Genomic DNA, 14,724 nt, shown 5'->3' with positions numbered 1-14,724 from the left:
GGTGGCACTGGTGTCACTCACACTGCTTCTATCTCCACCCCCTGACATCTTGCTTCACAATTAGAAGTGGTGGCAGTGACAGATGCAGAGTGCTAACGCTGCGCTCCCACAGCTTCTATTAGCACCATGGATCCAGGGCATCTTCAAAGGGTGGCAAAGCAAGAAACTGCAGTGCCGTCCCCTGATGATATTCTGTTCCAGGAGGGGTGCTAGATGCTGTAGAAAGTGAGAGCAGTCCCAGCTTCCTGACAATGCTTTGTTTGAGACCCCTTTCAAACGAAACAAAAAAAGTAAAAAAAAAAAGAAAAAACATTTAGGGATTAGCTGGATAGGGAGAAGTGTAGGGTATATTATAATAAAGCTAATAACAAAAGTACTTAGGGTGTAAAAATAGATATTTATTTTAGTCATCGGACAACCTTTTTAAGCCTGCATATAAGTTCAGACACTGGTTTCTCAGTAATGGAAGATTGGACTAACCATATAAGGCCCTGTGAACACACTGTGTTTTTACCCGCATTTTTTTTTTTTTTACACTTTAGCTGCAGAAATTTCTTGAGAAAATGTTTGTAACCTTTCTGCAGACATTCCCCAGCAAAACCTATGGAAAAAAAAAAAATAGCTGTGTGCACACTGCGTTTTTTTTCTCAAGAATATTCTTTCTGCAGAAAATTTCTTGAGAAAAAGAATGTGCATGTCACTTCTTTTCTGCAGGTACCTGCGTTTTTTGCCATAGAGAATAGTAAAAAAACGCAAAGACCAACTTGCGGAATAAAACGAATCAAAAACACATGCGTTTTTTGAACGCAAGTGCGCTAATCTTTCAGACTCAAGAAATCCTTCCAGTGCGCACAGGGCCTAAAGGTGTGGCTGAACTTGTCTTTGAAAGAGCTACATTCACATATAAATATAAAATTAAAAAAAAAAAAATGGGCTGACACACCTGCAGATATGTAGAAATGTGTACATGTATATTCACACTGTGGCCATTAACAGACAAAATCAAGGATAAAAACAATGAGAAAAAACACTGCAGTAAGTAAACACATAGCCATAACAACTTGTCTATGTACCTTTCCACGGACAGGTACCTAACGGTCAGGCCTGTGCCCCATCTATTGAGCCCTGCTGGCACTGAGAGGTGAATCACTAGATAGGACCATCCTGATGTACACCTTGTTGTGGTGGGATGGCTTTTATGCTTTTTTTCAAAATAGTGTCAATCATGTACCCTATGTTATTTACATATACTACTACTATTCATTTACTTAATTACTACAGGTATTTGCTCACTATTTTTAGCCTTGGTTTTGTACACGCATGTAAATAGTATGTAGGGGGTGAAATCCTGCTGATAAATTCCGTCTAACAACTGAAATGTCACCTGGAATACAGGCCAAACATACCGGGAGGATCTTTATCTGCCCATCCATCTTACCTAACTGCACATGATCACCTGTTAAGGTTTTACAGTTTCCTACATGCTTCTTGGGTACAACCAGATAGTGATAGGGTGCGCCAGGTCGTATGTCTCTGAAGCAGGCCAGCTCCTCCTGTGAAAATAGAATATCCAGTTACAGCATTACAGTACCCAACAGAGATCCTAACCAAGCTTGTACCAGATTAGGGAAAAAAAAGGTCTAAATTTTCAGCTCCAGAAATAACGCCTCTGTTGTGTTGGGTCCGTGTCCGGCATTGGACCTCAGTCCAATTCAAAGGACTGCTTCAATACCAGACAATCTATGGGTGAGTGTGAATTGTTACTGGGTGTAAAGGAAACCGGAATAAAAACAAATGCAAGGAAAATATTACAAAATTGTTTACAGTAATAAGTCTAATAGGAATCACAAGTATGAGTCTGCTGTGATGTGATAATGGTGTAGTGCTAATAACCCAATATTGTCAACGATTGATAAACATATCAGCCATAGCTGTTATTCTAAATTATTGTACCCTTGGCACATTGCTGAAGATATCTCCTCCCTACTAACCAAAAGCCCACAATGTCTGTCTATGTCATTCTTCTTCTTTGCGCGATTCCTAAAGCTTAACATGGGCAAAACAAAATTCACTGTCTTTCCTCCACCTCACTCAACTCCTTCAACAAGCCAATCCATCACAGTTGATGGTTGCTCACTCTCCCCAGTCTCACAAGCTCGTTGTCTTGGAGTAACCCTCAACTCTGCTCTATCCTTCAAGCCGCACATCCAAGCTCTCTTCACCTCCCACCAACTACAACTCAAAAATACCTTACAGATTTGTGGTTCCTTAACCAAGAATCAGCAAAACCACTAGTGCATGCCCTCATTATCTCCCACCTCAACTACTGCAACCTCTTGCTCTGTGGCCTCCCTTCTAACACCCCTTCAATCTATCCTAAACTCTGCAGCCCGACTAATCCAGCCCGACTAATCCACCTCTCCCCCCGCTATTCCCCGGCCTCACCACTCTGTCAATCCCTTCACTGGCTTTCCATTGCTCAAAAACTCCAGTTCAAAACACTAACCATGTCATATAAAGCCATCCGCAACCTGTCTCCTCCATACATCTGTGACCTAGTCTCTCAGTACCTACCCGCACGCCACCTCAGATCCTCACAAGATCTCCTTCTCTACTCCTCTCTTATCTCCTCTTCCCACAATCGCATACAAGATTTCTCTCGCACCTCCCCCATACTATGGAAGTATGCTCTACCTCAGCATATCAGACTCTCAGCTACCATGGAAAGCTTCAAATGGAACCTGAAGACTCGCCTCTTCCGAAAAGCCTACAACCTACAATAACCCTCAGATGAGTACATCACTGAGCAACCAGCTCTACCCTCACCTACTGTATCCTCACCCATTACTTGTAGACTGTGACCCCTCGCGGGCAGGGTCCTCTCTCCTCCTGTACCTGTCTGTGTCTTGTATTGTCCATGATTATTGTACTTGATTTTATGTATACCCTTTTCACTTGTAAAGTGCCATGGAATAAATGGCACTATAATAATAAATAATGTGTAAGGATAGGGTCATACTATTGTTAGTAATGGGCTAAAAATATTGCAATCTAATAACACAACCACAAGTCTGATAGTAATGGCAAATAATATTTAATGTGCCGGTGATCCTAACATTACTCTAAAGTACAAATATGCTGCACCCTGGAGTCCCAGAATTGTGCTGGTGCAACTGAACTGAAAAAAAGGTGTTCAGTACCAGGTGGCAAAAAATGTCCGTGTTTGGCAAAGTGGACGGGATCTACAGTATTAACCCCTTCACCACCCGAAGATTTTATGTTTTCGTTTTTTTAATCCCCTTTTTCCAAGAGCCATAACGTTTTTATTTTCCCATCAGTATAACCGTATTAAGACTTGCTTTTTGTGGGACAAGTTGTTCTTTTGAATGACACCTTTCATTCTGCCTTATATTGTACTGGAAAACGGATAAATAATTCCAAATACAGTGAAATTGCAAAGGGTTACTCAGTATATGGTAAAACTGATCGGGCAATATCATTCCCCAGGTCGGTACGAGTTTGTAGATACCAAAGATCTATAGTTTTACTTTTATTTAAGTGATGAAAAAAACTTTTCAGAAACTTGTTGGAAAAAAAAAAAAAAAAAAAAAAAAGAATTGCGCTTTTGTCACCAATTTCTGAGACCCGTAGTGTTCTCATTTTTTAAAATCTGGTGCTCAGTGACAGCTTATTAATTTTAATGCAATGTTGTGGTGACCCAAAAAATGTAATTCTGGCAGTTTGATTTTTTTCTCTCACTACGCCCTTTACCGATTCAATTCATTTATTTTGATAGATTGTGCAATTCTGCGCATAGAGATACCACATGTGTTTTTCTTGGGGCACTTTCACATTGCGCTTTTACTTACGTTCAGTGGTCCCGTCGGGGCATCCGTACGAACCGCCCCTTCCCCACTCTGCAAAGCGTTTTTCGGAAATGCGCCGACAGGGCCATTGACTATAATGGAGCAGACTCCGGTAGTGTGTGCTCTGTCTTGCTCCATTTTCGGGCACATACGTTTTCTGCAGGCGGACACCAAAACGTAGTTGACTACATTCGGGTGGCAGCCTCCAGAAAACCTATAAAGCAAAGTTTCGAGACTACTTTTGTCTCTTCAGGCATGCTATAACAGTATCTGAAGAAACACAAATACATACACAAAAAGAGTCCTGTGATAATAAATGGACATTTTACCCTCAACACAGGACTAGATCCGTGAGAAGGATTTATGACCCACTACAAAATCTGAGGAGTTTGCGCCAGAGACAGTGAGAGCACCAGGCCTCTGATCCTACATGGATATAATGGGATACTAAAACTTTCACACCACTAATCAAAGCTAATTAACCCCTTCAGCCCCCGGGCACTTTCCGTTTTTGCGTTTTTGTTTTTTGCTCCCCTTCTTCTGAGAGGCGTAACATTTTTATTTTTCCATCAATCTTGCCATATGAGGGCTTGTTTTTTGCGGGACGAGTTGTACTTTTAAATGAAACCATAAGTTTTACCATATAGTGTACTGGAAAACGGCAAAAAAATTCCAAGTGCGGAAAAATTGCAAAAAAAGTGTGATCGTACAATAGTTTTTGGGATATTTTATTCACTGTGTTCACTATATGGTAAAACTGAGGTATCTATGTGATGCCTCAGGTTGGTGCGAGTTTGTAGACACCAAACATGTATAGGTTTACTTGTATCTAAGGGGTTAAAAAAAAATCACAAGTTTGTCCAATAAAAGTGGCGCACGTTTTGCGCCATTTTCCGAAACACGTAGCGTTCTTATTTTTAAGGATCTATGCCTCAGTGATGGCTTATTTTTTGCGTCTTGAGCTGACGTTTATAATGGTAGCATTTTTGCGCAGATGCTACGTTTTGATCGCCTGTTATTGCATTTTGCGTAAAACTTGCGGCGACCAAAAAACGTAATTTTGGCGTTTGGAATTTTTTTGCGACTACGCCGTTTACCAATCAGATTAATTGATTTTATATTTTGATAGATCGGGCATTTCTGAACGCGGCGATACCAAATATGTGTATATTTATTTCTTTTTTAACCCTTTAATTTTCAATGGGGGAAAAGGGGGGTGATTTGAACTTTTAGGTTTTTTGTTTTTTTTTTTATTTTTTAAAACTTATTTTTTTACTTTTTTTTTTAATTTTACTAGTCCCCCTAGGGGGCTATAGCGATCAGCAATCCGATTGCTGATCGCTATCTGCTGATCACAGCTATACCGCTGTAATCAGCAGATTCAGTCACTTTGGTTTTCCCTCTGCTCTCGGCCGAGGGAAAATGAAAGTGAAACATCGTAGCAGCAGGCGTCATCACATGACCCTGTGCTACGATGGCAACCACCGATAGTCACGTGATAACACACGTGACTTCCGGTGGGGGCGGCGGTGAGTAACAAACATGGCCGCGCGCATTTAAATCTTGCTGCCAGACTTTGGCAGCAAGATTTAAGGGGTTAATGGCCGCGGGTGGAAGCGATTCCACCCGCGGCTAGCAGGCACACATGTCAGCTGTTGAAAACAGCTGATATGTGTGCCGATCCACGCCGCCTGCCCGCGGCAGGAGGCGGGGCTTAACGGGACACGATCCTGGACGGATAGATCCGTCCAAGGTCGTGAAGGGGTTAAAGGAGTTGTCCGACAAACTCCAAATTTTTTTGTAAGCTAATCTGTGCTCTATTGTCATATAAATCACCCTTACATTATTATTTTTTGTTCTTTTTAACTTTTATTCCTCTTGAATTATCCCTTTATTTTCTGCAGCTCTTTGTTTATATGCAGCTCAGCCAAACATGGCATGCCTGACTGCCGAACCTCACAGTCAGAGCTGGCTCCGCCCGGCCTCACTGTCTAGCCCCGCCCCCTGCACACTCATTAGCTGTCAGTATTCTGCCCCAGCACTGACCTCTCATCGCTCCAGCAAAGATGGGGAAATTAATACATTATATGTGCGGTGGATGTGATGTGACTGTGCTGCACAGATGAGATATCACTGCTCTATATTTCCAATCATTGTAGTATGTGCCCATCCCTGTCCCCATAATATAGTAATGTGCCCATCCCTGTCCCCATAATATAGTAATGTGCCCATCCCTGTCCCCATAATATAGTAATGTGCCCATCCTTCTGCCCATCTTGTAGTAATGTGCCCATCCCTGTCCCCATAATATAGTAATGTGCCCATCCCTGTCCCCATAATATAGTAATGTGCCCATCCTTCTGCCCATCTTGTAGTAATGTGCCCATCCCTGTCCCCATAATATGGTAATGTGCCCATCCCTGTCCCCATAATATGGTAATGTGCCCATCCCTGTCCCCATAATATAGTAATGTGCCCATCCCTGTCCCCATAATATAGTAATGTGCCCATCCTTCTACCCATCTTGTAGTAATGTGCCCTTGCGCTCCTCTTCTTGTAGTAATGCTCTATCCTGTAGAATTGCCCCCTAGTCTGCCAATCTTCACATATGCAAAAAAAACCCAAACAAACAAATCCTCCTCACCTATCCTCGTTCCCTCGGTGTCCTGTCTGCCTCTTGTGGCCGCAGCTCCCTCCTTGCTGATTGCGGACTGTGCAGTCAGTGCTGTATATCAGATAACTGATCTCCAGGCGCTGTGCAGGGACGCCTCTGTATGCAGCTTCTCCAGTGATCTGCTGCTGCCTCCGATTGGCCGGCAGCTGATCATCGCTGTATACAGAGGCGCCCTGGAATCTGGCATCTGATATACAGCGCTGATAGCACGGGCTCCCAGCACAGGCAGCGTTCAGCAAGAGGGGGCCATTTGCCTGTGCTCTGCCAGCAGCATGGGTGCAGCATGCAGCATACAGGCAGCAAGACCCCTGCACTATGGAATGTGTGGGAGGGTGCAGGGAAGGGGGCGGAGACGCCATGCACTGTACCTGCCCAGCAGGCCAAGTACATGACGTCACCTGTGCTACACGTCGATTAGGCAGGCACATAAGCTCCTGCACTTGTCGTCGTGACATCACAGGAAGCAGCAAAATCACAGTTGGAGTGGTCACATGACCGCTCTGAGCCAGGGGAGAGGGGCTTACAGCAGGGCAGTTAAGTAGTCACTATCTACTTACCTGCCCCAACGTAGCCCAATAGAGTAATAACAAGAAAAAGTCAAACTAAGCCAGATAACTCCTTTAAAGGATTCACTTTTTAAGCTCAGTGTTTGTTTGTTTGTTTATTTAAAGGGAACCTGTCACCAGTTTTTTGACCTATAAGCTGTGGCCACCACCAGTGAGCTCTTATATACAGCATTCTAACATGCTGTATATAAGAGCCCAGGCCGCTGTGTAGAACATAAAAAACACTTTATAATACTCACCTAAACCGGTCAATGTGGATGTGGGTCAAATGGGCATCTTCGTCCTCTGGTGCCGGCGCCGCCTCTTTCGGCCATCTTTGTTGCTGCCTCTGTCGTCCTTCTGAAGCCGCGGTGCATGACGCGTCCTCTGTCGTCCTTCTGAAGCCGCGGTGCATGACGCGTCGAACGTCATCCACACTCGCCTGCATTCAGGTCCTCAGTAGGCGCACTTTGATCTGCCCTGAGCAGGGCAGATCAAATAATTGTAGTGCGCATGCATGGGACTGGCGAGTGGGTATGATGTAGAACCGTCATGCACACAGGCTTCAGAAGGAGGATGAAGATGGCCGAAAGAGGAGGCTCCGGCACCGGAGGACGAAGATGCCCATTTGAGCCATATCCACTGCAGCGACCGGTTTAGGTGAGTATTATAAAGTGTTTATGTTCTACACAGCGGTCTGGGCTCCTATATACAGCGTGTTAGAATGCTGTATTTAAGAGCCCGCTGGTGGTTGCCGCAGCTTATAGAGCAAAAAACTGGTGACAGGTTCCCTTTAAATGTCCTTTTATTATACCATGCGTCTGCTCTGTGTATATATCTGTGTTTCTTCAGATACTTTGTTATACCATGCCTGATGAAGAGACCTGAGAAGTCCCGAAAATTTGCTTTGTAACATCAGTTATTTTAGTTAGCCAATAACAGGTATCACAACTACAAGATTATTATTTTATTTCTCCTACTGAAAGAAATAAAGTCTCTTATTCAAGTGGCTAACACGGTACCAAAGCTTTTTATAAACTACATTAAACTACATTTTGGATCCCTGTAAACTGAAATGTCCACCCCAGTTTCATCCAGGGCTGTGGAGTCGGAGTCGGAGTCGTGGAGTCGGAGTCGGAGTCGGAGCTCATTTTGGTGGAGTCGGAGTCGGAGTCGGTATAAAATGCACCGACTCCGACTCCTAAAATATATAATAAATTGGGGACAGGAGTGCAATGCAGAATGTGCTGAATATTTTACTAAATAATAACATTTAGTATAATGCTTATATTTAAGTGAAAAATTTATTGTAGTACAATGTGAACATCAGACATTTAATTGTTTTTATGATACAATAATCAAGATATTTGGATAGAACATAAAATATTTATTGGAATACAACTTTAGAACACAAAAAAACTAATAAATTGTAAATATGTAATATATATATATATACACACAGTGTATATACACACACACAAGATATATATGTAATCTACTGTATATTACATAGTGTATTACATATTTACAATTTATTACAGTTTTTTGTGTTCTAAAGTTGTATTCCAATAAATATATTTTATGTTCTATCCAAATATCTTGATTATTGTATCATAAAAATTATTAAATGTCTGATGTTCACATACACATATTCATGTACTACAATAAATTTTTCACCTAACTATAAGCAATATATGTAGGAGTCGGAGTCGGAGTCGGAGTCGGAGCCGGAGTCGGTGCAAGAGAATTTGAGGAGTCGGAGTCGGAGTCGGAGTCGAAGGTTTGGCTTACCGACTCCACAGCCCTGGTTTCATCTTCATCATCCTGGTAGATGGCAGCAGATTTTTATCAAGAACGTCTCAGTATATTTTTCCATTCATCCTTCCTTCACTAATATGAAGTTTCCCAATGCCATATGCTGAAAAACAGCCCCACACCATGATGTTCCCCCTCGATATGCAGTGCCTTATGGTGTGTATTATGGCATCCAAAGAGCACCTGGTCATGGCCGGTTTAATGGAGAAAAAGGTAAAACAAAAGTGGCCTACTTCAGGGGTGAGGCTCAACAAAGAGTGTGTTTTCGAAGTTAGATATAGAATCATTGTTTGTGGACCATTTACACAATACGAGGACCAAATGGCGATGTTCATCCTTGATGTCCCATATGTTAATAGTCAGAACCAAGGATTGTCATGAAAACTACACCGTGTGTAGAATTATTAGGCTATGTGCGCACTAGTGCGTTTTACCCGCGGATTTACCCGCGGATTTGCCGCAGAAATTTCTTGAGAAATGTCTGCAATCTTTGTGCAGATAACAGAGAGCAAAAGAGAAGGGTGTTTGATACTGCGCCAAAGGATCACAGGAACAGATGTTTAGATTAATGCATCTTTATTTCATCCAGGTCTACGCGTTTCCGGAGCCACTGCCCCCTTCCTCAGGACCGTCAGGAAAGACAAAACATCAAATCTCGAGATTTGATGTTTTGTCTTTCCTGACGGTCCTGAGGAAGGGGGCAGTGGCTCCGGAAACGCGTAGACCTGGATGAAATAAAGATGCATTAATCTAAACATCTGTTCCTGTGATCCTTTGGCGCAGTATCAAACACCCTTCTCTTTTGCTCTCTGTTATCTGCCAATTGGGTGGCTGCAGCCTTGGATCAGATTCTACATGCGAATACAGTTGTTGTGACTCTCACAACGACATCTGGTGAGTAGTTTCATCCTCCTCCCACCCCTTATATACTGGGGTAAGACCCTATATGCGCTTTTCTCTCCACAGATTTCTTATCTGCAATCTTTGTGCAGACATTTCCCAGCAAATCCTATGTGAAAAAAAAATAGCTGTGTACACACTGCGGATTTTTCTCAAGAAATTTCCTTGAGAAGAATTTCTTGAGAAAATTTCTTGAGAAAATGTGCATGTCCTTTATTTTCCGCAGGTACCTGCGGTATACCCCCGGAATTTCACTCCATTCACTGTAATGTAATCGCGAAATTCCGGGGGTATACCTCAGGTAGCAAATGATGTGCGGTATACCCCCGGTATAGCCGCGATTTACCTGCGGTAATGCTCATCGCTGCCTGCGGTTTTGCAGGAAGCGATGTCATTATGCCAGGAAGAGAAAGCGGAGCAGAGTAAACACACACGTCACACTCCCTGGACGCCGCACAGACGCACTTCCGTGCGACCTCCAGGTGCCCGTACAGTCTGTGTCCCGCTCCAGCCTCGCGGCTGCCTGCACTGCAGCGTGTCAGTGTCTGCCCGCAGTGTCAGCAGCTTGTCACGCGGCAGCGCAGGCAGACACTGACACCCTGCAGTGCTGGGAGCCGCGGGGATGACGATCGCTGCTGTCAGGAGATGAGATCATTACCTGCTGTGACGATCTCCTGCCTCCTGACGTCACCGCGGTCACTGCTGTCTATGCCCGTCTCGCGAGCGGCCCGAGACTGTCACTAGCGGTGTCACATCCAGCGGCGGTCTTGTAACCACACGTGAGTTTCATACATCCTGCCACATTACAACTAAACGTTCGCTGTCTCGCTCACTACATGTCTAGTGGTACTGTGGCCAGAAGTATGGAAATTATATGTGTGGTCACATGACCGCCAACACTGGAGAATCCTCACAGTATGCGCACTGTGAGGTTCAGAAGTCTGCAGTCACTGAGCCAGTTATATGCCGGGTATAATGCGGGCACAGCTGACCCCATACACACACGCTCTGCGAAATGTACAGAAGGGGTTAATGACCGGGGGTGTTCTACCTTACACATAGTACGTCACCATACATCTCCATGGCTGTCTGACTGCTCCCCGGCCGGCACAGTGCTGGATGCCTGTGGCCGGCGCTTTTTGCTCCCTATGCAGGTGCCCACCCGACCCCATGTGCCTGTACGGACTGGTAAGCAGTGTCTCCACACCCCAGCAGCGCAGGTGTCTGCCCCATGTGACGTCACTCACGTCAGAGTGCAGCAGCTCGGCGTCGCCCTCCTGGCTGGTGGCAATCCTGCAGAAGATGCACTTGCTGTCATAGCTGTCCTCGCACTGCTCGCCGCCCTCCATCTCTATTCTCTTCCTCCAGCCGCAGCAGCTCCACCCAGCACCGGCCCCGCACTTCCTGCGCTGCCGAGTGACGTCACGATGAAAGATGGCGCTGTCCTGTAAAAGCGGTGCTGTTCTGAAGAAGTACCTGCTGCTCCTGGCCCAGGAGAACTGCGAGTTCAGACTGCCGGTGAGAGGGAGCAGTGGTCCTGGAGGTGTAGAGCGTGCCTGTGTGCCCCCTTCCACAGAGGCTGCGTGCATTACAGGGACTGCCTGCACCCACAGAGGCTGCGTGCACCCACGGAGGTACCACAGAGGCTGCGTGCATTACAGGGACTTCATACAATACAGGGGCTGTGTGCACCCACAGAGGCTGCGTGCACCCACGGAGATACCACAGAGACTGTGTGCACCCCCAGAGGCTGCCCGCACCCCCAGAGGCTGCCCGCACCCCCAGAGGCTGCCCGCACCCCCAGAGGCTACCCGCACCCACAGGGTCTGCCTGCACCCACAGAGGATGCGTCAATTACAGGGACTGCCTGCACCCACAGAGGCTGCGTGCACCTACCATAGAGGCTGTGTGCACCCACAGGGGCTGCATACATTACAGGGGATGCGTGCACCCACAGGGGCTGCATACATTACAGGGGCTGCGTGCACCCACAGGGGCTGCATACATTACAGGGGCTGCGTGCACCCACAGAGGCACCACAGATGCTACCTGCATCCACAAGGGCTATGTGCACCTAACAGAGGCACTACAGAGGCTATGTGCACCCACTGTGGCTGTGGGCACCCACTGAGGATGCGGTCTGGAGTCCTGTCAGAGCCAGCAGTCAGATGCAGAGAAAGCATTTGGCCTACCGTAGTAGCTATTTCAGGTCCTCTCCGCTTGATGTCCGTGAATAGCACATTTTCGGTTGCCTGAAGAAACAGGTCACATAGACCCAAGGACAGACATAACTGTGGCAGGGGCCCAAAAGATTGGGGGCCACATCCACCTGCAGAGAAGGATAAATTGTGCACTATGAGGGCCCATATACTGTGCTATGTACGCTCCCTGACAGCTGACAGTTTGCTCCAAGTTCAGCCATTCTTTGTCATCCTGTCGTATTGATTAGTGGAGTTTTTGTTTGGCCGTCTTATTTTCTGTTACTTTGTTTTAGACTAGGGCTATATGGCGACAGTGAACTCTGTGACCTATTGGATGTAATGATCTCCTGTGGGTCACGTATGCTTCCACACACTTGCCATAGATTTTAATGCAAGTTACATGTGACTTGTCTGTAACTAGGCTGTTCTATGTAAAGCAAAATCCCAGCTCTAAACTAGTTACCCCACAGCACATCGCAGAGATGAGTTTGGTCTCTGAAACTTGTCACCATGTAGCCCCAGTGTATGAGATCATGGAAGGCCTCACCACTGCCCCATTAAAATGTATGACATATTAGAAAGGTACCCCCCCAAACATGATCCAAACCAACTGGAACACGTATGGAGGTGTCTCAAGGCTGCATACAGATCATTATAGCACACTATCGGGACAGGACAGATGCCCTGCTGGTCGATTAGTTCCCACAGGATTGAATGGACCCATAGGGTACACAGATAGTTCTCAGTTGGTTTTTCAGCCTCTAGGTGTAAAGGCCCTGTCACACACAGAGAGAAATCTGCGGCAGATCTGTGGTTGCAGTGAAATTGTGGACAATCAGTGCCAGGTTTGTGACTGTGTACAAATGGAACAATATGTCCATGATTTCACTGCAACCACAGATCTGCCAAAGATTTATCTCTGTGTGTGACAGGGCCTTAAGAATGTCTTTAACAGCAAGAAGAGATTTTATATAATAAGGAATTAAACATAAATATATTAGCGTTAATGAACCCTACACTGTATTATTATTAATCCACTAAGTGATTATTAGTGATGAGTGAGCACTTCCATGCTCAGGTGCTCCATACTCATAACGACCAGTTGGACGTTCGGACGGGCTGGACTAATGTACCGAAGCTTTTCGCGAAAAATGCTCAAGTTTTCCCCTGACTTCCATTATACTCCGGTAGACGAGTTGAGCCCGTCCAAGCGTCCAACCTGCTCATTACAAGTACCGAGCATGGCAATGCTCACTCATCTCTAGTCTGCATTGTAGTATAGGGAGAGTTCAGCAACCAGAGATTTGAAACTGTCATTCTCCTTATGGATAACGGTCCCAGAACTAGTCCTTCACCAATCTGCCATTTATGGGGGTATGCCATAAGTGCCTAAAGGGTACTTTACACGCTGCGACATCGCTAATGATATATCGTCGGGGTCTCATCGTTAGTGACGCACATCCGTCGTCGTTAGCGACATCGCAGCGTGTGACACCTAGGAGCAATGATCGTAAAAATGTCAAAAATCGTTGATGGTTGACACATCGCTCCGTTTCATAATATCGTTGGTGGTGCATGCCACTGGTTGTTCGTCGTTCCTGTGGCACCACACATCGCTATGTGTAACACCGCAGGAACGATGAACATCTCCTTATCTGCGTCCACCGGCAATGAGGAAGGAAGGAGGTGGGCGGCATGTTCCAGCCGCTCATCTCCGCCCCTCCTCTGCTATTGGGCGGCCGCTTAGTGATGCCGCTGTGACGCCGCACTAAGCTCCCCCTTAAAGGAGAGATTGTTCGGTGTCTCCAGCCACGTCGCTAAGCAGGTATGTGCATGTGACGCTGCCGTAGCGATATTGTTCGCTACGGCAGCTATCACCCCCATGATGAAACGGCGATGTGGGCGGGTTCTATCACGCACGACATTGCTAGCGATGTCGCAGCGTGTAAAGCACCCTTAACATGTGAACACCCCCAAAATTTATATTGTCACACTTGCTTAAATTGTTCCATTCTTAACAATTGCATAAATACTCAAGTCCCTGTTTGACATATTTGTTGCACTTTTTTGTGAAAATGCAATGAAAATCTTTAGTTTTACTTGTTTTTTACAGTATGGCAATAGTATGACCTTGTGCCATACTACATCTGCTGTATCTGCTTGTACTCAGAAAAGGTGTTTTTATTGCTAAAATGTTTTCACGTACTTGCCGGATACTAGACTGAGTGCATCTAGCTGCTTCATTTTTTCCATTTGCTCAACTTCTATAACAAAGTAACACAGCCTATTGCAACTAAAAGGAAATACCTTTCAAAGAATATACAAAGATATAAAAGTTTTATTCACCCCACACACACGCACACGCACACTCACACTCACACACACTTTTGAGTTAGTGATATTATTCTTCTTTTTCTACTTTGCAGGAAATTCGCTCTCTTCTTTCACTTTATGGGGGAAATATCAATAATATTCAAGAAGACCATGAAACGGTTTGTACATGCGAATATGTATAGAGGCCGGCATAGATATGTTTATATAATTAAGAGACCATTCCATGTGTAGCAGGTGACTAAGTGGATAGAGTGCAGGGAAAAGGGCAAGTGTGAATGCTGGCGAGCAGGGAAAAGGGCAAGTGTGAATGCTGGCGTGTAGGGAAAAGGGCAAGTGTGAATGCTGGCGTGTAGGGAAAAGGGCAAGTGTGAATGCTGGCGTGTAGGGAA

At 45.2% G+C, this 14,724-nt stretch overlaps 2 protein-coding genes across 2 annotated transcripts in view; one reads left to right on the top strand and one right to left on the bottom strand.

Annotated features, from left to right (window-relative positions):
* HINT3 (histidine triad nucleotide binding protein 3) overlaps nt 1-11,212 on the bottom strand; it is a 28,354-nt gene extending 17,142 nt beyond the window's left edge. Inside the window, exons 1-2 of the mRNA XM_075339936.1 lie at nt 11,048-11,212; nt 1,457-1,553 (exon numbers count right to left, since the gene is read on the bottom strand). Coding sequence (XP_075196051.1) covers nt 1,457-1,553; nt 11,048-11,149 — 199 coding nt within the window. The 5' untranslated portion in view covers nt 11,150-11,212. The remainder of the gene's footprint in view (nt 1-1,456; nt 1,554-11,047) is intronic.
* The window catches only part of TRMT11 (tRNA methyltransferase 11), a 155,280-nt gene continuing 151,611 nt past the window's right edge, over nt 11,056-14,724 (top strand). The window contains exons 1-2 of the mRNA XM_075339935.1: nt 11,056-11,318; nt 14,428-14,493. Of these exons, the coding sequence (XP_075196050.1) occupies nt 11,235-11,318; nt 14,428-14,493 (150 nt within the window). The 5' untranslated portion in view covers nt 11,056-11,234. The remainder of the gene's footprint in view (nt 11,319-14,427; nt 14,494-14,724) is intronic.

Source organism: Anomaloglossus baeobatrachus, chromosome 3 (genome assembly GCF_048569485.1).
Source record: "Anomaloglossus baeobatrachus isolate aAnoBae1 chromosome 3, aAnoBae1.hap1, whole genome shotgun sequence".
In the NCBI taxonomy this organism is placed as follows: domain Eukaryota; kingdom Metazoa; phylum Chordata; class Amphibia; order Anura; family Aromobatidae; genus Anomaloglossus; species Anomaloglossus baeobatrachus.
The sequence above is the reverse complement of the archived record's forward strand: the minus strand, read 5'-3'. Positions and strand labels throughout refer to the sequence as shown.